The sequence below is a fragment of the Mauremys reevesii genome, linkage group 1 (genome assembly GCF_016161935.1).
Source record: "Mauremys reevesii isolate NIE-2019 linkage group 1, ASM1616193v1, whole genome shotgun sequence".
In the NCBI taxonomy this organism is placed as follows: Eukaryota; Metazoa; Chordata; order Testudines; family Geoemydidae; genus Mauremys; species Mauremys reevesii.
In genome coordinates, this window is record NC_052623.1 from 110,472,498 (window position 1) to 110,498,072 (window position 25,575).

At 39.9% G+C, this 25,575-nt stretch overlaps 1 protein-coding gene and 1 long non-coding RNA gene across 3 annotated transcripts in view; one reads left to right on the top strand and one right to left on the bottom strand.

Annotated features, from left to right (window-relative positions):
- The window catches only part of MYO16 (myosin XVI), a 575,450-nt gene extending 566,705 nt beyond the window's left edge, over positions 1 to 8,745 (top strand). For both annotated transcript variants that reach the window (XM_039547002.1, XM_039546990.1), the window contains one exon: positions 7,574 to 8,745. In XM_039547002.1, the coding sequence (XP_039402936.1) occupies positions 7,574 to 7,807 (234 nt within the window). In that variant the 3' untranslated portion in view covers positions 7,808 to 8,745. The remainder of the gene's footprint in view (positions 1 to 7,573) is intronic.
- On the bottom strand, positions 7,581 to 16,705 carry LOC120409286. The gene is made up of 3 exons (XR_005601237.1): positions 16,643 to 16,705; positions 10,049 to 10,143; positions 7,581 to 7,645 (listed from the first exon to the last, which is right to left on the bottom strand). It is a non-coding gene; the product is annotated as an uncharacterized LOC120409286 (long non-coding RNA).
- Between the last annotated feature and the right edge of the window lie 8,870 nt (positions 16,706 to 25,575).

Here is a 25,575-nt window from a genome sequence, read left to right on the forward strand (position 1 = left end):
ATTTAACCCATAGTTTGGTTCCTGTTTTCCAGGTTAGTGACGCTGGGCAAGAAGGGCAAGACCTAGTTCTTGGAGAGGTTGCAGTGGGTTCCGCAGCTGAGGCTGAGATTGGGTTTCTGGAAGTAGATAGCAGAAGGGTTTGTCAGCTGGAGGAGGATTTGTGGAAATGTGTCTGGAGAAAAGAGTTTAAAACCAAGAACTATCAGCAATTGAAAGGAGGGCAAGTATAGATAACAGAAAGGAGGGTACTACAGCCTGGATATAGTCAGATCAGGACACACATGAGGTTTGCGGGCAGATCTGGCAGTTGGAGAGGGATTCAGGGCACTAAAGGTATGTCTGTGCTGCAATTAAAAACCTGTGGCTGGCTGTGCCAGCTGACTCGGGCTCGCAGGGCTAAGGCTAAGGGTCTGTTTAATTGCTGTGTAGACGTTCAGACTTGGGCTACAGCCCAGGCTCTAGGACCCTGCGAGGTGGGAGGGTCCCAGAGCTCAGGCTGCAGCCTAAGCCTGATCGTAATTAAACAGCCCTTTTGTCCGAACCTCATGGACGCAAGTCAGCTGGCACGGGCCAGCCGCAGGTGTCTAGTTGCCATGTAGACATACCCTAAGGAGGCGAATTAGAGGATGGTTAAGGAGAAGGAGTTGGAAACAGGTGCTTGTGAGAGAGAGGCATGACATGCAAAATTAAATCACAAGTTATTCAGCTCACTATTAATCACTTACATAGTAGGGAGAATAATTCCTTTAGGAATAATAATTTCTGCAGGAATTACTGTGTGAATTCCTAGGGTCTGTGTTACACAGGAGGTCAAACTATATGATTGCAGTGGTACCTTCCAGCTGTAAATCTAGGAAAATCTCTGTCAGGGCAATTCAGCTTTTTAAGAGTTAATTATAATTTCTTACTATAAAACATGTTAAGTTTCTTTTGTGAGTAGCTTTAAAAACTAATCAGATTGTAAGGAGGAAAAAAAAGCCACCCTTAGATACTTCTGCTATTTAATCTCCCTTGTGGCTTTCATTATGTGAGTTTGACTTTATTAATAATGTAAAATACTCATGGAGGAAGAACAAAACTATGGTAATTGCCAGAATTTGCTGATGGTTAGTTTAAAGCAACACCATGGTAGATAAAGTCATTAAATGCACATAATCAGTAATATATTTACAGAAGCAAAATAAGCTGTAGTTACTTTATACAAATGTCTATGGAGCACAGTTTTACAGTCAATATTTACCATAGAAACTACACTGTGGCAAAATGCCAGTTTCTGTAATGGTTATGTATGTTAATTAATGAATTTTACTAGCCCCATACAAAAATTACTGAAATTAAATTTGCATTTCAGAGTACTGAGCTGTTATTATTTGGGCACGTAGAATTATTTGTCTGTTTTAATTTCCATAAATGTCATTAAATGCCTCTTTTCACCTTCAGGTGAATAGTTAATAGAAAAAACAGTACAATGACAAATGACCAACAAATTGATTTACATACTGTGTGAATTATTTAACAAAAAACTGAATTCTTCCAAAGAGAGAGTGACCCCAAAAAACAGAATTACATAAATGAACAAAACTAAGCTTAATAGACATTTATGTTTATTATGGAAGCACTGGCCATGGGGTTTATAGTTAAGGCTGCATTGAGTTTGAGACTTAAAGCAGGGATTCAATAATAAAACTTATCCCTAATATTAAAGCACTTGATCTTTGATTACAGAATCAAGTATCTGATAATTTACATGTAAATCTATAAATTACTTTGAGTTAAAATTAATTTTAAATTGATCCTTTAAAAATGTTTGCCCTCTGTGGCACCTTTATTATTTTTGTTTTGTTCCAAATGATCTAAGTGATAGAATAAAAGAGTCTTCCACATAGTTAAAACTCACTAAAATCTTGTGTGTAGACTACCACTTGAAGATTATAATTAAGATAAATTATCAAGTGTTGTTATAACTGCTACTCATGATTATAGATAGACAGAACCAAGTCACTAGTTCTGATCATTCTTAATTAAGGCCTTTTTGCCATCATAGGAACACAGTCACTCATCACCCTTCCTCTACATCTACTTTGCGTGCTACAATTCTGTTGGTTGTAATGAGTTGGTGAGATAAGAGAGACTGGACTTGTGTTAAGATTTCTCATTGGTGGATACTTGGCCACAGCTATCACTGCTTCTTAAAAATTGTTGGGCTGCATGCTAGTTTGGGCATGAATGCTTGAAAGGGTCTTCATGGTACTACTGTCTTGGCTTTGCTGTACAGGGAAGCAGCACTGCCAAGGGAACTGAGTTCAGGAGTGAAGGGAGCGACTTTAATGGACAAAAAGATTGGGACTCAGGGACTGAGAATCCTTCCCCCAGATCTCACTCTTCATGTACCATTTGTCTCCTTAACACAGTCCCCTTCCACAAACACAGCCCTGCTCCCCTCCAGGCCTATAAGTATCCTTGTTTTCCTCTTCCTCTACCTTCCCTCCCTCCCCCCCCCCCAACATACATCCCCATCTCAACCGCCAACTCTCTCTGTGAAAATGCAAAGTACATTTCCAAAGGGTCCGAGAGACTAGGTTGCCAAACTCCCATTGAGCACTGAGTTGGGTGCTTAACTGTTTAAAATCCCAGTCTAAACTTGGTACAGTCTCTCTCCTGCCAATAAATACACCAGGCTTTCTCAGTTCAATTTTCATGACAAACTCTATACTTATACACAATAATAATGTCTTACCCATTCCCTATGTCCTCTTCTGCTTATCCTTAGCAAAATATTTATTCTGTCATCACTGAGAAGCACAGCTTGCATTTTTAATATTATGCTACAGACTAAGAATCATTCACAGAAATGGTTCAGTAAATCTCTTTATATAATGAATAAACTTGAGAAAATTGTTAGCTTTTCATAAGTCAATTCATGAACAGAAAAGAGGAAAATGTATCCACTAGATTATTCTCTTAGTTGTTCACCCAAATCTAAGTATATTAACGAACCCAATAAAGATTTAATGTTTCTTGTGTATTTTCCTCGCTTCTTGTTGCATTGCTTGTTTGTCCATGCAAGTTAAAATACTAATACTTTCCAGACTACTAGCCAAACGGTTATTTAGAAGGGTGTATGTATACATGTGTCAGTCTCCAAATGGTTAAAGATTTGAGAAAGATACGTGTACAATTTTTAAATGGCCAAACAGATTTTTTTTCAGTTCTGGTTAACAAAAAAATAAAATAAAAAAGATGTATATCCATTTGCAACCTGGACCAAATTTTTATGTCCATTGTAAAATGAAAAATGGGGTGTATAATGAAAATGCTGACACAACGTTAACTACAACACGCAGAAGTGGTGCCAGTATCATAAAGCTTCCACAGTTTCTACATGCTATAAATAAGATGCATTTGTCAATTTCTTTGTGCAGTCAGATTGTACTTACTTTTCGCTCTGCACCTGTGTCCCTTTGTTTCTCAGTTACAGAATAGCAACAAAGCCTTCTCAGTTCAAACACTTCTATGTATCTTTCAAAGATGAAAATTCCTTACTGTTTCATTAAAGTAATACCATAAAATGTAATCATTTTAATATACCTGATAGCACCTTAGGAGGAGTTTTTAAAGGATCTGCTTTGACATTAAATACATTTAACTCTCATCATTTATGTACAACTTTATTTATTTATTGAAGCTCTTTAAATGAAAGCTTTTAGCTGACATTCTAATTCAACTTCCTCTTCAAATGTATTAGCACCTGTCATAGCATTATGCTCAATACTGGTATAAAAGCCTTTGGGCCCCCTTTACCTTCCTCGGTCCTTAAAAGGGGACCTTATGTGATATAGCAGAACTGCTTATTATTGTCCTCAGAGATATGAATGGTAACAGTAAAAAAAAAAATGAAATGTACCCTGTCTTGTCAATTTGGGTTTTGACCGTGATCCAAAGCCCATCAAAGTCCATAGGAATTAGCCCTTATCTTAATATCACTTCCAATCCTGTGCTACAGTGATACCAACTCATGCATCTATATGACCTACACCAAGTTCCAAATGTGCTTCTTTTCTCCCAATACACCCATCCCCACAGAAAATGGAAGGTAAATTTGGGTACCTCAAGAGGTTGGCAATATCCTTTTAACAATACATGTTGAGCATTTTATTTTCCAGTAAATCATCGGGATTCAATCTTTAGCTGGTTTTCTGGAGTATGTGAGAGTGCAGGAAAGTGTAGTTTCTGTAACACTGAGACAAAATGTTTATTGAGTTTATAGTGTTATCTAAAAAGTCCTCTAGTTAATTCGGGTAAGTTCGCTGTTCTGGATAGTGTCTTCCAGCATGGCCAGGGCATAACTTTTAAAAAAACATTGTTGAAAGCTCCTCTTTAGCCAGGTAGTTGTTTGCCTTCCCTCCCCACTACCCTCCGCCCCAGAACGTTATGAATAGACTTGGAAGGCTTAGATTTTTGTCAGTAAATGTTGGCAAGTGTTGATTTCACTGAACACACACAAACAAATTAAAAGAATATGTCCTTAGGTAATAATTGAAATTTACAAATAGGCAAAGAAAAATGCTGCCGAGAACTTATTAGAGTTTAATTAAAGGATATTTACTTTGTATATTTTGACATATGATGTTAGAACAGAAGATGATAAGAACGGCCATTCTGGGTCAGACCAATGGTCCACTTAGCCAAGTATCCTGTCTTCTGACAGTGGCCAGAGCCAGCGGCATCAATGGGAATAAACAGAATCAGGCAATTTATTGAGTGATTCATCCCCTGTTGTCCAGTCCCAGCTTCTAGGAGTCAGAGGTTTAGGGACACTCAAAGCGTGGGGTTACGGATTGCCATTGATGGGGCTATCATCCATGAACTTATCTGATTTTTTTCGTAATCCACTTATACTTTTGGCCTTCACAATATCCTTTGGCGATGAGTTCCACAGGTTGACTGTGCGTTGTGTGAAGAAGTACTTTTTTATGTCTGTTTTAAACCTGCTGCCTGTTAATTGCATTGGGTGACCTCTGGTTCTTGTGTTACATGAAGTGGTAAATAACACTTCCTTATGCACTTTTCCCACACCATGTATGATTGTATAGACTTCTATCACATCGCCCCTTAGTTGTCTCTTTTCTAAGATGAATAGTCCCAGTTTTTTTAATCTCTCCTCATATGGAAGCTGTTCCATATCCCTAATCATTTTTGTTGCCTTTCTCTGTACTTTTTCAAATTCTAGTATATCTTTTTTGAGATGGGGTGACCACAACAGCACGCAGTATTCAAGGTGTGGACATAATACGGATTCATGTGGTGGCACAGCGATATTTTCTATTTTATTATCTATCCCTTTCCTAATGATTCTTAACATTGTGCTAGCTTGTTTGACTGCTGCTGCACGTTGAGCAGATATTTTCAGAGAACTTTCCACAGTGAATCCCAGATCTCTTTCTTGTGAGGTAACAGCTAATTTAGACCCCATCATTTTGTATGTATAATTGGGATTTTGTTTTTCCAGTGTGCATTATCAACACTGAATTTCTGCCATTTTATTGTCCAATCACCCAGTTTTGTGAGATCCCTTTGTAACTCTTTATAGTCAGCTTTGGCCTGAACTATCTTTGAGTAATTTTGTATCAGCTGCAAACTTTGCCACCTCACTGTTTACCCCCTTTTCCAGGTGATTTATGAATATGTTGAACAGCACAGGTCCCAGTACAAATCCTTGGGGGACCCCACTATTTACCTCTCTCCACTGTGAAAACTGACCACTTGTTCCTACCCTTCATTTCCTATCTTTTAACCAGTTACTGATCCATGAATGTACCTTCTCTCTTAACCTATAACTGCCTACTGTGCTTAAGAGCCTTTGGTGAGGGACCTTGTCAAAGGCTTTCTGAAAGTCCAAATTCACGATATGCACTGAATCACTCTTGTCCATATGCTAGTTGACAGTTTGTGTTTAAACCATTATAAAGCTTTCACTTTATATATCTCAGTGTCTACTGTCTCTAAATAATTGCCTGACCCTTCATAATTTCCCACAGCTATGAACATTTAAATAGATAAAAATAGGGGAGGATGCTTAAAACTCATAATTTTGCCTGTGAAAATTTAAATATATATTAAAAATGTTAAATGTTTTAAAATAAGCATCAACATTACCTGTCACAAAAATTTTGTTAATCTAATTCTGCAAAGCCTAGTTATGAAGCATAGGCAAAATCCTGAGGTCCTTACACAGGTCATAGACAAGTAAACCTTTTGCTGATGCTCATGAGAGTTGGGACTGAGTAAAATCTGAGATTATACTGATATTATAGTTATAGCTGATTTATGCCTAATATGATTGAGAGAGATTATAAAGGTAATACGTATCTATGACAAGTAGTATTACAGATCACCAGGGAACTAAGCAGATTACTTGTAGTTCTTCAGGCACCTATGATTAGTAGCAAATCCTGCTCCCTGGGCAGCTGCAGAGGGCCATGACTGCAGAAGAACTGCTGTGAGCACAGCTATATTGCCTGATAACATTTTAAAGACAAGTGCATAAAAATATGGTCCATTTCCTAGTGTGGACAGGCCTAAATATTTTGCATGTATTGCTGGCTCATGTATACAGTGTTTTTTTAAAGTTTCTCGCTGTGTCAGGATGTAAACTTGAGTTCTGTAACTCTCAAATTGGACACTCTTGGGAGGCAGATGCCAAGCATGTCTATTTCTATGTTAAAAAATTGAAGTTAAAAAGTTAAAAATTGATAGAATCTGTAGAGTGGGGAGTAGTTCCCTCATAGCACAGGGTCATTCAATATAACAATATCAATTATGAGTCCAATTCATGGCTATATTTCGAAAGTCATTGTACAATGCCATGTATGTTCATGAGTGCTTTACAGGCCAACAAAAAACATGGGGCCTGATTCTACTTCTCATTTCCACTGATGTAAACCTCTTGTAACTCCACTCCAGACTATAGAGTCAGCCTCATTTTCTCTGCCTGGTCCAATGACTATTTATATATTTTACCCAAAGTGGAACAACTTCAATAGGAGATAATGAGGGAGGCCCACCCCATAGCACTCACCTGGGATATAGGAGATCTGAGTTCAAGTCCCTGCTCCAAATCAGGCAACATGAGAATTTGAACCTGGTCTCTAACACTTCCTGGGTCACTGTTCTAACGGCTGGCATTTGAATAAAAGAGGAGTGGAGGAGCACTGGCACCACTAACTCCTCCTTTTGTCCAGGTTAGCTGGATCAGGCCTTGCAAGCAAGATAGGCAGGGAATGCTTAATTTATGAATTCTGCCAAGGTTTAGGTGTGTGCATTGGCAGAAATTTAGGCATCTCCAGTGTTTGGCTACAGCTAAGTGGAGGTTTTGAGGATTTCAGTGGCACATAAATGTTGGACTTAGATGCCTAAAGTATCAGGTAGTTAGGCACTTACATCTCTTTGTGGATCTAGCAGCAGGCCAAGAGTTTCTGTACTGAAAAGCATCCAGTGTAAGCTTTATGATTTTACATTACCAATATAATTAACTGTCGATGCATTCTTCTTTTCTCTCCCTTCTTATTAACAGGTTATCCACCAGCTCAGACTTTCAGAGAACGAGAGCGTTGCATTGCAGGAACTCCTGGACTGGAGGCGAAAGCTGTGTGAAGAGAGAGGAGACTGGCAGAAAATCCTGCACAACACCGAGCAAAGAATCACAGCTCCTCCCCCACCTCCCTGTAAAAAGCCAACTCTGCTGAAGAAGGCAGAAGATACACCCTGCAACAGACTGTCTTCAGGGATCTGGGATACCACTATGTGATTTCAATTTGTTTGTTTGTGGAGTATTAGAAGTAAAACCATCTAACGATTTCAATCTGCAGAGTCAGCAGGTTTCTGCCCCTGCAATGCGTGCAGGATTTTCTACAAGCATCCATTCAAGAGCACAGGAAGCAGGAGTTACATAGATCTGTTGTGTGTGTGTGCATGTGTATATATGTGTGTGTTTATTTCCTTTTTTTATATATGGAGACAAACTGCACTATAAGTACATAGTTTAAAAATACAAGATAGTTACCTACTGCTCTCCCATGGACAATGAACAAATTCTGTGTTGAGTGAGTGAGGATAGGGAGACGTAATTGGCAAACAATTTGGAGAGATTGGGGAAGTTTGTGTGCACACTGTACAGCTGTTTTATATAGTACAATAATATGATGTTTCTTGTATCTCAATGAATGGTTTTATTATATTGCCTATCCATATATAATAGTTCTTTGTAGATGTCTGTGTTTTATTGGAATTGCAAACATGATAATTATTTACATGTTTATTACTGGTATTTTACAACTTTATGCAATTGGTGCTGTTGTTCTTTCTTCAGAATACAGGTAATAAATACAGTGCTGGTTTTTTTTTTTTCATGGTTTATCCTTAATAATGTACCTAAAGTTTCCACACTGCGGTGGTGTTCTAGCACTGGCAATGGCAACCTTAGCGTCAGATCTTGAAACCCTTGCAAAACTGTCATTTGCCAGTGATGGTTAATGCTGTTCACATTCAAGAATTAGAGAGCTCTGCTTCCTTATTATGCCCCAATGTTTCTGAATGAGTGGACTGTGAATACATTTAATTTCATCTCAAAACTTATTTCTTCCTGGGTTATGTGAAATAATGACGTACTCATTTAAACTGTAAGTCTGGTTATAATTCATAACTGATTATGTATAAAGTCAGGAGTCAGTGGAAAGATACATAATAGTAACTAGGTATGAAAGTACAACTTTGATTTACTGATCTAAGCCACAAGGCTTCATGGAGATGGGTGTATCAAAGGATTATGTCCCTATAGTGGTACAAAGCATGGTTCATTTATACCTTAGATTTCATGTAATAAAATGGTCTCAGATATTGGAGATTCTGGTTGGAGGACATGAGTTCTCTGAGCAATGATACTAATATGAGAACATGCTGCTGGAAACTAGTTAGCTACTGTATGGCAGTCTCTGAAATATTTATTTGCCATTAAAATGGCTATAATTTATATATCAACACACACATATATAAAAAGCGTATTTTGTCAGGGGCTGCTTGCTTTAGGTCCTTGGCCTATCTAAAGCTAAAGTGAGGCACTCTTCCTGGTGGCCTGCCTCTCTCACCCCTATGAGGGAGATAGGGGGAAAGTGGTGTATATTTTAAACTAACATTTTTAAATGTAAGCTAAGTTAAAAATTGGTCTATGGCTGGAGGTGTTTTGACAAGTAGTTTTTAACTTGGCTATGAGGGGAAATGCTTTTCTCTCCACTTGACAGAAATTTCAGATTAGCTGAGAAGCTAAAATGCAATCCCACGTTTGCTTTTGTTTGGTATGGGCTTTTTGGGGAGGAGCTCTTAAAATGGTCCCCCTAAGCCCCAGCCTGTTGTCCAGCTGCCTAGGCAGAACTAAGTCTTCTGTATTACTAGAGATTCAAACATTCAGGATAATCAAGGAAGGGTAAGGACTGCAGTGATCTCTGAGGCCAGTTCTGTGTGGACTATACTGTAATACTTATCTGGGCCTATTTACCCCATCTGAGGATGTTGCTCATGAGGGGATGTGGCAATGACATGCATCCACAGACAATTATGCCAAAACCATTATAATGCAGAAATCCATATTTTTTGGCTCCTTGCTCAAATTACTAAGGCTTATTGCCCATCTAATATGTCCTTCAAATACCTATGCCTGAAACTCTATCCATACTATCAACTTTTTAAGACAGGAAAATACAGTTATTGAATGTAATTCAAAATGGGGTTGCATAGTTTATGTCCACATAACACCATTTACAAACCTAGCTAAAAGCTGTCTTAGAGCTGTGGTCAATCTCTGCAAAAGAAGCAGAGACGGGAGCAAAGCCACACTCTTCACCTTTGAAGAATTGTATAACAAGCTAATACAGTGCCTGGAAAATGAAAATATGCTAGCCTAAGCTGTTTCACTGATACAGTTACATCTGAGAAATTGATACAAAACTGATGTAATCATTCTGCTATTATGCACAGGGTAATAGAAGCATATTACTGCATTTCTATTGGATGCAGAAGGTTCTTGATTTCATTTTCAGGATCTGAAGTCAGAAATGTAGCTTCTGGGATTCCCCCTTAAAGCATGTAAAACTGAAAAACAAACAACAAATAATATGGAGATATTTTGATCGATAGTGAGCCCAGTATCAACAATGAACAGCTTTTAATGTTGGAAGGCTATCAGACGATGAATTTAAAATACAATAAAAACATGTTTAGACCATTTCTCTAATTGCATTAAGATACTCCAGAGTGTGGATTATAATGTAATAATTTATACCTACTGTGTCCAGTAGTCCCTTGGCCTTTGGCCTCATGCCTAACAATGCAATTGGTGTGGAATTATTAGACCATAATTCACACCCTACCGTGTCTTATTGCTTAAATAACCACATCCCCAGAGGTGTCTTGAAACTAATATTAAAGTTTATATTATGGATCAAAATATGTTTACAGAGCTGGAAAAACATATTATTGACATTTTGAAATGTCGAGAAGTAGTTTTAGCAGAACTGTATGGTGCTTGTAAATTAATCTCCCCTGTGGAATATGCACCAGGCAATTAGAATGTTTTTTGAGCATATGTAGTTCTCGCTCGTACTTTACAAGTACCTTAGACAAAAAAAAGCATTGTGAGTTCAACATTCTAAAGGGATAGATTGAACTCTGTGAACATTCTTGTGCCACCAGTTTCCAGTGAACAATCTGAAATACACTTTATATTGCAATAAAGGAAGTTCAGGAAGCTCTGGTTATCATCAGATAACCACATCTCCATATTGTGCCTTACTGCTTATTTGTTTTATGTTTGAAACAAACTGAACTTCATGCAAATTGTCAGCTGGTACAGTACATAATGCTAAGAATTAGACACATGCTTTACAGCTTATGAAGTTCCCAGCATTGGTCTAAAGTCAACAAGAGTGAATGAAAACAAACAAATGAATAAATAATGAAAAAAACCCTATTGGCACGAGAGAATTTTTAAAGCTTATGAACCATTCCTCTTTGTTCATGAAATAGCATGTAGCGCTTCTTTATTTTCTATAGCTACAGTCCTAGTATGGATTAAAAGCAATACCTTGTTTCCACTTTTTAAAATTGGATGTAGATGTCCAGAAAAATACACGCACAAAGCTTTTACAAAAGAATGGTGTATAGCATGAAATGATAAGCCTTTTCAAACTTTGTATTTTTTTACAAAACAATAACATTATTGTTGAATAAGTGAATTAAATTCTCCCTTCTTTGCCAGTGATCCTTTTAATGTCTTCAAAGAGGTTTCACTAATGTTCATTAATAAGTTTATTACATTGCAGGTCTTTTGTGTGTAGGACAAAGAGTTTCATTAACTAGCTGAGAAAACATAATAGAGTGTAGTGTAGTACTGAAGTGATAGTAATAGCCAGATTCATTGTAGTTTTTAATTCTGCTCTATTCAGGTCCCCAATAATCACCTTACTTTCCTCTCAGTAAAGCTTGCTAATATCTGAAATGTTCTGAGAAGCCTAAAAAAGTTTTCTCATTTGCCTGTTAAATCTTAAATTCCAATAATTAAACTCTGTACCTACCAGTCATAAGAACATACGAACAGCCATACTAAGTCAGACCAAAGGTCCATCTAACCCAGTATCCTGTCTTCCGACAGTGGCCAATGCCAGATACCCCAGAGGGAATGAACAGAACAGGTAATCATCAAGTGATCCATCCCCTGTCGCTCATTCCCAGCTACTGGCAAAAAGAGGCCAGGGACACCATCCTTACCTATCCTGACTGATAGCCATTGATGGACCTATCCTCTATGAATTTATCTAGTTCTTTTTTGAACCATGTCATAGTCTTGGCCTTCACAACATCCTCTGGCAAGGAGTTCCACAGGTTGATTGTTCGTTGTGTGAAAAAATACTTCTTTTTGTTTATTTTAAACCTGCTGCTTATTCATTTCATTTGGTGGCCCCTAATTCTTGTGTTCTAAGAAGGAGTAAATAACACTTCCTTATTTACTTTCTCCGCACCAGTCATGATTTTATAGACCTCTATCATATCACCCCTTAGTCATCTCTTTTCCAAGCTGAAAAGTCCCAGTCTTATTAATCTCTCCTCATATGGCAGCCATTCCATACCCCTAAGCATTTTTATTGCCCTTTTCTGAACTTTTTCCAAGTCCAATATATCTTTTTTTTTTAGATGTGGCGACCACATCTGCACATAGTATTCAAGATGTGGACATACCATGGATTTATATAGAGGCAATATGATATTTTCTGAGTTATTATCTATCCCTTTCTTAATGATTCCCAGCATTGTGTTAGCTTTTTTGACTGCCGCTGCACATTGAGTGGATGTTTTCAGAGAACTGTCCACAATGACTCCAAGATCTCTCTCTTGAGTGGTAACAGCTAATTTAGACCCCATCATTTTATATGTATAGTTGGGATTATGTTTTCCAATGTGCATTACTTTGCATTTATTAACACTGAATTTCATCTGCCATTTTGTTGCGCAGTCACCGAGTTTTGAGAGATCCTTTTGTAGTTCTTCGCAGTCTGCCTGGGACTTAACTATCTTGAGTAGTTTTGTACTATCTGCAAATTTTGCCACCTCACTGTTTACCCCTTTTTCCAGATCATTTATGAATATGTTGGATAGGACTGGGCCCAGTACAGAGCCCTGGGGGACACCACTATTTATGCTCTCCATTCTGAAAACTGACCATTTATTCCTACCCTACTTTGCTTAAAAGCCTTTGGTGAGCCTTTGTCACCTGACAGCCTTTGTGAGCCTGAAAATCTAAATAATCTATATCCACTGGATCCCCCCTGTCCACATGCTTGATGACCCCCCTCAAAAAAGGGAGCTTTTTTTAAAAATTGGCATCACATTAGCTATCCTCCAGTCATTTGGTACAGAAGCTGATTTAAATGATAGGTTACAGATGACGGTAGTCCTGCAATTTCACATTTGAGTTCCTTCAGAACTCTTGGGTGAATACCATCTGATCCTGGTGACTTATTACTATTTAGTTTATCAATTTGTTCCAAAACCTACTCTAACGACACCTCAATCTCGGACAGTTCCTCAGATTTGTCACCTAAAAAGAACGGCTCAGGTTTGGGAATCTCCCTCACATCCTCAACCATGAAGACTGATGCAAAGAATTCCAGAACAGAACTGTTCCAGAACAGTATTAAATATTGCAAGGATCAGCAACCTTTGGCACGCAGCCTGCCAAGGTAAGCACCCTGGCGGGCTGGGCTGGTTTGTTTACCTGCTGCGTCCGCAGGTTTGGCCAATTGCGGCTCGCACTGTAACAGACCGAGGGATGTGCTGGCCGCCGCTTCCCGCAGCCCCCATTGGCCTGGGATGCTGAACCACAGCCAGTGGGAGCCGTGATTGGCAGAACCTGTGGACGCGGCAGGTAAACAAACCAGCCCGGCGCACCAGGGTGCTTACCTTGGCGGGCCGCATGCCAAAGGTTGCTGATCCCTGAAATATTTCATTGCTCGCTCTCTCTCTCTCTCTGTATACACACATCTTATATCGGATCAGCAACCTTTGGCACGTGGCCCATCAGGGAAATCTGCTGGTGGGCCGGGCTGGTTTGTTTACCTGCAGCATCCGCAGGGTCAGCCAATCTCAGCCCCCACTGGCCACGGTTCGCCGTTCCAGGCCAATGGGGGCTGTGGGAAGCGGCGTCGGCCAAGGGATGTGCTGGCCACCCTTCCTGCATCCCCCATTGGCCTGGGACGGCGAACCGCAGCAAATGGGAGCTGTGATTGGCCAACCTTGTGGATGTTGCAGGTAAACAAACTGGCCCAGCCCACCAGCAGATTTCCCTGACGGGCCGCATGCCAAAGGTTGCCGATCCCTGTATTATATTATATATACTTTTTTTGAAAAAAACACCTCTGAGCTTAAATATTTTACAGTATCCAAACAAAACTCAAGGATGTATGAAGAAATATATTTCTTCCATTTTTGCTGTTCTTTGTGTACTCAGGGGGTTGATTTCCAGAAGAAATTAAGAAATCCCCTTGTTGGTTTATAGTGTGATTGTGAGAATAGATCATTTAGCATAAGTTGTCTTTCATTCAACATGTGGGTAAGCCTTTTAGTGACACCACTGGCTCCATGAATGAATGTTTTCTTGGTGATGCCAAAAGGACTAATGTGATCTTTGGATGGAATAGCAAGTAGGAGTAGGGGAATTATATTATCTCTGTATTTGGTACTGCTGCCATTGCTACTAGAACATTTTGTCCAGTTCTGGTTTCCACAGTTCAAGAAGGATGTTGGCAAATTGGAGAGGGTTCAGAGAAGAAGAATTGGAAAACATGCCTCACTGAAAGACTCAAGAAGCACAATCTCTTTAGCCTATCAAAGTGAAGGTTAAAGGGTGACTTGCTCACAGTCTATAAGTAGCCATGGAGGAACAGAAATTTGATAATAGAGGGCTCTTCAAGCTACCAGATAGATATAACATGATGTGTGACTGGAATTTGAATCTAGACAAATTTAGACTAGGTATAATGCACACATTTTTATCAATGTGGGTAATTCACCACTGGAACAATTTACCAAGGGCTGTAGTAGATTCTCCATCAGTAGAAATTTTAAAATAAATATTGGATGCTTTTCTAAATAATACTCTAGTTCAAACAGGAATTAACTCAGGGAACGTCTTTGGCCTGTGTTATGCAGGAGGTCAGACTGAATAATCACAGTGTTCCCTTTTGGCTTTATAATTTCAGAATCTATTAATCTGTGCCATGCTTTAAATCCAAGGGAATTTTAAATATTTCAGAGGCTTGAAAACTTATTTTCATATGATGTTGCACTAACAAATCAGTGTTTTGCTTACATAATTTTAAAGGGAATTGGAGAGCTTGGCATTTCTGTAAACAGAATAAAATAATCCTGTGATTGGATTTATTTTAGTTTGTCCTAGAAGCATTTGACTTTTTCCTTTAAAATATCACCAATTAAAACTCGAGCCCTCCTGACTTCTTATGAATGTCTATCCAGCTATTAGCTATAGAACAGTACATCATGATACATTTTATAGGTCTTATTTATTGTCCCTGTTTATCATCATTCACTGTACTGTTTATTCTAATTTGTTTTACTATCTGCCATACCAATGTAGACTATACCATTGCTCCATTAAAATTAGCCAGTCTTGAAATTGTACCAGGAAAAAACATTTTGTCCAACAGCTAATTCAGTTTTTTTCTAACCTTCTTTATCTCTGTTTCTGTTTAACTGTACACATAACCAAAACATTTGCATTTTCTATGCAGTGTTATTTATACTGGTGAAGACTGCAAACTATTATTGCCCAATCCCAGCACTGGTCAGCAGGACGAAAGACAGTTTGCACCAGAAAACTGAAAAGTTTCTGAAGAAAAAATAATGAAAGTTTATTCCTTGTACTAATTCTTCCTCATTAAGAAAAGTAACTAATTCAACTGAGGAAAATGAATATAGAACTGGCTGTATGGAGGGGTATCAATCAAAGTGTGGTTCGAGGGCCTGTTTAGTTTAAAATTCTTCCTTGATTCAAAGATTCTTCCCTGTTTCTTCCTTGGTTCCAATTTCTTTAAACTTTTCCATAAGTGTGTGATGTTTTCAGGTTAGGGAGATACAGGGGGGAGGTAATATCTGTTATTGGACCAACTTCTGTTGGTGAGAGAAACAAGCTTACGAGCTTACACAGAGCTCTTCTTCAGGACCAGCACAGCTACAACAACATTGCATACGTGTTTTAAGACTGAATATTAGGTAATATATTCCTGCCTGACTAGTTACAGCTAGTTAATGTTGAACTAACTGCCCCTGGGCTTGCTATGTCAATGGGCTATCCCTTTGAAATCAAAACTACAGCATCAAGGGCCAAGAAACATATTTCTGTAGACCCTATGCAACCCAGTGGGGATGTGTAGTGTGTATATACCTAGCTCTTTTTTATATTAAGTCTCTAGCTTAAGTAAGAGTAGTTTAAGGTCTCCCCTAATTTGTGCTTGCCTGCAATGTCCCCAAAGAGCCATTCTGACTCCTAGGGTTCACACAGCAATTCTCCAGCTACGCCCTCCGTCCCCAGGAATGTCCTCCATTGGACCACGCTGGGGAGAGGGAGGGGACCTTGTTGGGGTAAAATAGAGACAGCTAGACTAGCCCTACACTACCTGTGGATTCTCCTGCTCTGGCAGACTCCTTGATTGGCCAGCTAACCCAGCTTTGTGGCTGCTTTGCACTAAGCAGCCTCATGGGGGGATATGCGGTGCTAAAATCTGATTTACTGGTTCCAATCGGATAAGTCACTTGAACAAGTTTCCTCCCCTAAATAGTCTTGTTTCCTACAGTTGGAATACTCAGAAGGTTTAATATACTCATGCATAAGCGTTTGCAGGATCAGCCTCTTCATCCTTAATATGGACTTAGACCTATTTTTAAATGTTAACAGAACACAATGAAAATTAGATAATCAGTAAATTGGACACTCGCCTATTGAGGACACACAGTGATCTGAGCTTCACGTCCCTCACACTTATCAATCCTTAGTAAAAGCCTGTGTCACTGAATTCATTACCTTTGGCAGTGACCCAAGTAGTTCATCTCAAATGAGGCCCAAAGGCTCTTTATTGTTGCCTGCTTTTCCCCTCTGTATAATTCTATTTTCCTCCCTAGACCTCAGCAGTTGCCATGGACACTCACCATGCACCTAGAAAAACAAGCAGTCTCCTCTCACTGGAGATTACAATGTCACTCTCTGTCCAGGTGCTGAGAAGTATGAAAACTACTTGCATTTAGATCAACTGAGGTATGACCATTCCCCTTTATACAGCGGTAATTCTATACATTTTCAGTTTGGAGCTCATTCGTGTAATGTAGATACCGATTCAAACCTGGAAAACCTGGACTAAATGCTCAAGTCCTTGCTTTTGCAGCACTCCCACTAACTGCAGGATTTACCCCTGCTGAAAGTTCGATTGCCTACAAAACAGTCAGCTAATGCTTTCCATATAAATAGGTCTTGCCTAACCAACCAGTTATGTTGTAAGGGAAAATAATAAGAAAAGATAATAAAATCATAAATGAAAATAAAATAAAATTAGTCAACTGTCAAAAAGCAATAATAATAAAAAAAATCCACCCAGAATTCTACATCTCTCAAGCAAAAATTCTTTCTGCAGCTGAACAAGAAATGAGGTTGAATTTCTGAGGATTATAAATTAGTTTTTAAATCACATTACACCTATTATCCAGATGTTGTGAATAGGTTAATGTTATGCTTTGCTGGCACTGAGTTAAATGAAGATACTTTGAAATCTTTAGGTTCTTTGTCACAAATTTGCAATGGACTAGATACTTATTCCACAAGTTGATCATGAGTAGCAAAGCCAAAAGGAAGAATATATTTTAAATTGTGACCTTGGTTTCATGGCACATGCTCATGTTATGTTACATTACATCATCATGTGACAAAAGCTAAATGTCATACAATGTAGAGTAAATCACACTGCTATTTTCAGATTAAGTATCATCTAACAATTCCAACAGCAAATATCTCAGATCATAATTTATTTTAGGGTATAGCAACAGTGTAAGAAATGAGTGCAATACTCATGCAAATGAGCTGCTTCTGTGTGGTTTATTAATATTTTTAATCTCAATGGGACATATTTGCTGAGCATTATTTTCATTTTGATTAAAGTGTGTTGCTGTATTATGTGAGTATGCTGTTATTTACCATAATGTGCGCCTTGCATCCCTCACCACCTGAGAGAATCAAAGCACATAGTGATTTGCTCAGGCATGCCTCTGTTTATAAAGCTCATGTCATCCAAGTGGAGAACTGAACCAATCCCCTGTAATTTAGGTGACCAATCACGCATGGTCAATAATGAGTATTCAAAGAGCTCAGTTGCCAAAGGCTGTAATTTATTTAGACAAACAGATATACGAATAAAATAGTGACTCGTGCACAGATTTGGGGAATTTGTGATTTGTTTATGGAAAGCTCATGAATGGGAGTGGGAAGAGGGAAAAGGTCTATTCATCAAATAAAACTGCTTGTTATGCGATCCCCCCGCTCTAATAATGTCACACCATGAAATGCTTTGTTTGGGATTGCATGAGATCTAAACCTGTTGTATGATATTAAATATATTAACTGTTTGTTTCACTAGTCTAAAGACATGTAGCTTGCATCCGGCAAAATGATACCTGATGGCCCTGGCTGTTCTCAAGCATTATTGGAAAAAAATGATCTCACTTTAGACTGGCCTGGCCTCTGTGTATGCAAAACGTTCTGACATGCCGGGGAGTAATCGAATTCAAAGTAAATGTTTCTATTGAACCTGGCTAGTGAGTTTACTGACCCAGGGCCTAGTCCTATAATGTGCAGAGTGCCTTTCTGGGAGGGCCTGCGCAACTTCAATGAAGCTAACGGATTTGAGGGTACTTAGCACCTCACTGAAGGTATTTACAACTCTCCCAAAGATCAGGTTTCCCCAGTCACTTTTTCTGCCTTTCCCATCCCCTCCCCTTGTCTGCAATTTATTAAATCACTAACTGACTTTAGCATTTTACTGGGTAAAGTAACTGTTGCCTATGGTCATAATAAATGATACAAAGAGAGGTTTTCTTGAATTAGAAATGGTTTCCCACCCTGATACAGAAAATAACCTTCAATGTATGGCCCGTATTTCTTGCTCTTTCTCCATCCTCAGGGTACCACTTCCTTTTATACAAAAAATAATACACGCAATTGTAATCACATGACTACTTTTAACTAGCCTCATTCAAGGCTTATCCTTTAGGATGTACTGATGAGAATTTCTATTCGAATTACACCCAGATGTAATTCTGGGGTTTGATAGTGTGGGTGGTCTCTTATGTGGGTACCTTTACTAAAACTCCAGTGAATGTGCTTAAACATGAGATAATGTTGTGAAGATAAAATTAGTACCTGTGATTATAAAGTGCACTTCTTTAAACTACAGTGCTCACTAATTAGAATATTTACCACTTGTAACAACTGAATGTAACTACACCCACCCCTTGGATGTGTGGTAGAAATAGTTTTTTGTGTTTATTCTTTATTAACTGTAATAAAAAATCATTTGGAACTATAAATATTACGAGGAAAATAATTTATTCAAAACAAAGTCTTTCCCAACATTCTTGTGTTATAAAATGTCTGGGTGAAACTCTGACCACAGTTATACTATTATAAATCCAGAGATACTCCTTTGATTTCAGTGCAGTTACTCTGGAATTATACCAGTGCCACTGAGAGCTGAATTGGCCTTCTAAAGATGTGTTTATTGTTAGTGAGAAAAGTATATTAATACTTTGCAGCAATCATTGATGTGATTATGGCATTTTAACAGTAGCAGCATTCATGATTAAGTGTTTTCACTGCTTACCAACAGATGGTGGCTGTGTTACAGAACAGCCTCCAGTAAACAATGACCAATCCAACTGAGAGATGGAAAATCATTTTCAATTGTATGGTACCTTCTTCATGGCAGCGAAATAATGAGATGAAGACAGGTCTTCTGTTCCATTTTATACTGATGCCAAAAGATTACGACTCGTTAATTGGAAGTGAAGGTGAAAAGAAAATGAAAAACAGAAAGTGAGTTTTTACAAACGCATTAATCCTACATTTGGATAATCAGCTTGCTTCATGGTGAGCAATTCTCACTGACGTCCATGGGAGTTTTTCCTCAAAGGTCAAGAATAAAATAAGGACAAAGATTTAGCTTTCCAGTTGCACTGTTCTGCTTAAAAATCTCTATTTCGCCTCACTGTGATCAGAGTGACAGAGCATCCTGGTCAGCCGGGCCCTGAGGGAGATTTCCTTATAACCGGCCCATAATGCATGCTAACATTTTATGGCACTCAGATTCATAAATGACTAATAGCCACTGTTCCTAGAGCTGCTTCTCCTGTTGTCAGGAAGAGCCTGGGAGTCACCGAGCATATTCAGTGGACTCCTCAAAATGTCATCAATATTGTTAGAGTATGAATAGCATAAGGGAAGTAGGAGTATGGAAATATGCTTCCAGTCACCACATATTTTGGGGATGGGGTAGAATGGAAGGGACAGGATTTCTTGGGCTCAATTATTTGTTTAAGAAACCAAACCAAAGGAATTAGTATTTTTCTCCATAGATACTGAACCAACAAAGTCCAGCTCACCACCTTTGCAGAATATAATTTAATTTATGAAGAATAAAGCTCTGATAAGTAACTAAATACTTTCTGTCAGGGAAGACACTTAAAAATAAAGAAAGTAAAAAAACCACCCAGACCACACAGATATTCAAAATGCAGGATACACGTTACACAAAGTCAACTTCAATCATCAAAAGAAAAGTAGAAACTTTTGCATTACTGAATGACCCATTCTAGTTGTAAATACCCAGAGCCATAAGATCATGTGTTTGAGTCTCTTCTTTGCGTTTAAATGAGGACTCTATGATGAGTTAATTGTTCATTAGATGCAAGAGAAGTTCTTCCATTAGAGGTAATAATGAGTTCTCAGAGTTAGTCACTTGACCCCAACAAGCTGTGGGAAAGATTGACTATGTTTGTTCCCATTTCTTTCTGATATTGAAGTAGCCTCTTCAGGTGGAGAAATTCTTTTTTCTGAACTAGCCACACATATTTTAGACTACCATTTCTGAAATGTGCAAAATACAATCTGTGTCATAACGTTCAATTCTAAAAATACATACACATATATTGATACTATTTGCTGGCTGCTTGGAGGTCTATGTGAGATGGGTTAGTAATTTCAGCCCACGCACCTGTTTAAAAATCCTTCACAATGGTCATCCCTGACTGGAAGTCTCACTAGCGAGCTCAAAGATTGAATGGACATGAAGATTGAGCATGGCACCTTTTAAAGGAGAGACAAGATGGCTGAGGTAATATCTTTTATTGCATCGACTTCTGTTGGTGACAGAGGAGGAGTTGGCCCAATAAAAGACGTCACCTCACCCACTTTGTGTCTATAATATCTGGGACTGGCATGGCTACAACAACATGCATACAGCCCTTTGAATGAAGCATTTTCAAGTCATGGATGCAGCACAGCATGGTAAACAAATGACTTCAGGTTGCAGTTTGGGATGCTGCCCGCAGCAAAACTTTGTTTTTATTGAAATATTTTAAATCAATGTATCTTCCCTCTGAACAAGCAAAAACTCTGCAAGCTGAGACCAAAGAGAGTTATATATTGTCAACTCTTTTAGAATTATGAGAACTGTGCACAATTCTCCAGCAAAGGTGCTTCATTGTCTAATGCTATCTTTAGAGTATTCCCAATTCCCAGTTCCATCCTTACATGCATGGGGCTAAGCCCTGCTTGATTTACTCACAAATTCCCACTGATTTTGTATTGGCTCGTGTGAGCAATCTAGGAAAGGCTTCTGCCATGAAAAGCAGTGTCCCCCCAGATAACAAGAATATATAGCTATCATACAGGGTAAGCATAAGGGAGTGTAATTATATCCCCCTTCAATGTCTTTTCAGAAGGTATATTATGTACTAGTAATTGCTACTTCATAGTTAAGACTGAAGCTGGCTCCTCAGTATATGCCTGATTTAAAAACCCACTTCCTAGGTTCTTCAGGTAGATACCAATTTTTCTAAAAAAAAGTACATGCAGTATCTCATTTCAGGGTAGAGTTTTTCTGGGAAGTTTGGTACAACTCAGAAAATGCAGACAATTAAAGTTAAGAGATTGATTCTTCTCTTACACCACTCTGGCAGTGTAAAAGGGCCTTTTAAGTGAGTGTGAATGTAAATTATGTTAGACTAGAGTAAAGGGGTTTAGTGTCAATGAGAACTAGGCCCAAAATGTTTTGTTTTATCTGAAGTTTTTTTTTTAAATACTCTGGGGGGAGAGAGGAGTCCATCTTGGTTCCTAAGTGGTTTGACAATCAATCAGAACTATTCAGTATAAACGTTCAAATTAACATCATGTTGACTGAGCCCCTGTTAAAAAGAAATATTGCGTAATTGGATTCTTTTTATTTATCTTCTTATCTTTAAGGCTTTAGGGTTCACACAGGGAGGGATGACTCACACACACACTCTCATACCCCCTCTCTCACACAGGGGCAGTGACTGACTGGCCCTCCCCTCCCTATCCAGTACTCTCTGCCCTCCATGCTTGGCTGGGCCCTTGGGATGGACCCACCTCTCCTGGTATCTGGTGCTGTCTTCCCGAGGCAACATGTGGGGCAGGGGGCGGGGTCACACAGGGTCCCCTCCCCAGATTTCTGTCAGGGTTCACACCAGAACATGGCCAGCAACAGCCCTTCAGCACTGTGCGGGAGGGCAGGGACGGGAGCTACTTCCAGCTGCAGGGGAGGAGGTGGGAGGGGAAGGGATGACCTGGCCCAGTCTTTGCAGAGCTTATCTCTTCTCCCACCTCCCACGCATGGTGTGGCTGGAAGCAGCTTGTTCCTTCCTGCCCACACAGTGTCAAAAGGCAGCAAACACCTGCAGGCTGCTGCTGGCCACTGACATAACCCAGCCGCCTCCGCTACAGTATGGGCAGGAAGGGGGTTAAGCCCTAAGGATGCATTTTGCACCAGGGCTCAGGGAACCTGACTGCAGGGGCTTCAGTGAACCCAGTCAGAGTGGTGGCTCAGCAGGCGAGGGTGCCTAGGGGATGGAGCAGCCCCATGCTCCCTGGGGGCAGGACCCATGGCAGGCAGGGTGGGTGAAGAAGGTGCTAAGCCCCTGCCCCAGGGGTTTCTGTGGATAATGCAGCGTTGGGGCATGAACAGGCTGGAAATCGCTTCCCCTCTGCCACTCCAGCACTTACCTGAGGGGCAGAGAGGTTTCCCTGTGCCAGCGCTGTGCGGGGCTTTGGCACATGCAGGGCTCAGCTCCTCCTGGCCAGTGTCCCAGGCCAGAGGGTTTGGGCTTTCCCAGAGTGCTGGTCCAGCCAGAGGCAGTGGGGGAGGAAGGAGCCTGCCAGCCAGTCTGCTAGTGAGTTGAGCTCTCTGACCAGGGGCTTTTTCTCTGCACAGTACTGGGAACAGGACGCGCCCCGCTGGGGGAGATATGGAGGAACAGCTGGGCTGGGGGGTGAAGGGGCAAAGCAGGGAGAGGACAGCGAGAGGGGGAGCACGTAAATGGCTGATGGGTGGGTAGCAGAGGTGACACATAACTACCTGCCGCCTGGTACTAGCCCGCATTCACCAGCCACTGCAGCTCACAGCGCACAGCCAGTGCCAGCCGGAAATGGGATGGGGGCTGGGGACCTGCTGGCCAAGAGCCGGTATGCAGCAGAGGCTGCACTGACAGACCAGCAGGAGGAGCAGCCAGCCCCACACAGTGCATCTTCGCCCTGCCACAAGCCTTGCACACCCACTCCCATCATCAATCGCTGGACCCCACCACTCAGCGCTGGTGGGCGGGTGGCTGGTGAACAAGGATCCAGCCAGCATCACACCCCACCAGTACAGATGAGGGGGAGACAGAAAATACAGGACAATTTTGCCAGTTTTTAAGAAAAAGTCAGGACACCTGCAGGAGGGCTTAAATACAGGACTGTCACTTTAAAAATGGGACCTCTGGTCACCCTGTTTAAAACATAAATACTGTAATAACAGGGATTAAATAGATCCTCATTACAGAATGATATAAAGAGAAAGCAGGAGTGGGGGAAGAAAGTTACCATGTGCTCCCTCCCTTTTCAGGCCACGAAAGAAGGAGGAGCAGGAAACTGACCATCTTGTTCTTCCGTTCTGTCACATTACAGTGGTAGAACTGAACTGTGGGTCTCTCAAGTGTAGTGAAAGGGAAATGGGCAACAAGATTCAGAAATCCACTACAACAGAGATTACATGTGATTTTAACCTGTTCTTGTAGGAAGCATGTTAGTTTAATTACAAAAAATAGAGTTTCATAAGAACATTTAAGAACATAAGAACATAAGAACGGCCGTACCGGTTCAGACCAAAGGTCCATCTAGCCCAGTATCTGTCTACCGACAGTGGCCAATGCCAGGTGCCCCAGAGGGAGTGAACCTAACAGGCAATGATCACGTGATCTTCCTCCTGCCATCCATCTCCATCCTCTGACAAACAGAGGCTAGGGACACCATTCTTACCCATCCTGGCTAATAGCCATTTATGGACTTAGCCACCATGAATTTATCCAGTTCCCTTTTAAACATTGTTATAGTCCTAGCCTTCACAACCTCCTTAGGTAAGGAGTTCCACAAGTTGACTGTGTGCTGCGTGAAGAAGAACTTCCTTTTATTTGTTTTAAACCTGCTGCCTATTAATTTCATTTGGTGACCCCTAGTTCTCGTATTATGGGAATAAGTAAATAACTTCTCTTATCCACTTTCTCAACATCACTCATGATTTTATATACCTCTATCATATCCCCCCTTAGTCTCCTCTTTTCCAAGCTGAAAAGTCCTAGCCTCTTTAATCTTTCCTCGTATGGGACCCTCTCCAAACCCCTAATCATTTTAGTTGCCCTTTTCTGAACCTTTTCTAGTGCTAGAATATCTTTTTTGAGGTGAGGAGACCACATCTGTACACAGTATTCGAGATGTGGGCGTACCATGGATTTATATAAGGGCAATACTATATTCTCCGTCTTGTTCTCTATCCCCTTTTTAATTATTCCTAACATCCTGTTTGCTTGTTTGACCGCCTCTGCACACTGCGTGGACATCTTCAGAGAACTATCCACAATGACTCCAAGATCTTTTTCCTGACTCATTGTAGCTAAATTAGCCCCCATCATATTGTATGTATAGTTGGGGTTATTTTTTCCAATGTGCATTACTTTACACTTATCCACATTAAATTTCATTTGCCATTTTGTTGCCCAATCACTTAGTTTTGTGAGATCTTTTTGAAGTTCTTCACAATCTGCTTTGGTCTTAACTATCTTGAGCAGTTTAGTATCATCTGCAAACTTGGCCACCTCACTGTTTACCCCTTTCTCCAGATCATTTATGAATAAATTGAATAGGATTGGTCCGAGGACTGACCCTTGGGGAACACCACTAGTTACCCCTCTCCATTCTGAGAATTTACCATTAATTCCTACCCTTTGTTCCCTGTCTTTTAACCAGTTCTCAATCCATGAAAGGACCTTCCCCTTTATCCCATGACAACTTAATTTACGTAAGAGCCTTTGGTGAGGGACCTTGTCAAAGGCTTTCTGGAAATCCAAGTACACTATGTCCACCGGATCCCCCTTGTCCACATGTTTTTTGACCCCTTCAAAGAATTCTAATAGATTAGTAAGACACGATTTCCCTTTACAGAAACCATGTTGACTACTGCTCAATAATTTATGTTTTTCTATGTGTCTGACAATTTTATTTTTAACTATTGTTTCAACTAATTTCCCCGGTACTGACGTTAGACTTACCGGTCTGTAGTTGCCGGGATCACCTCTAGATCCCTTTTTAAATATTGGTGTTACATTAGCTAATTTCCAGTCATTGGGTACCGAAGCCGATTT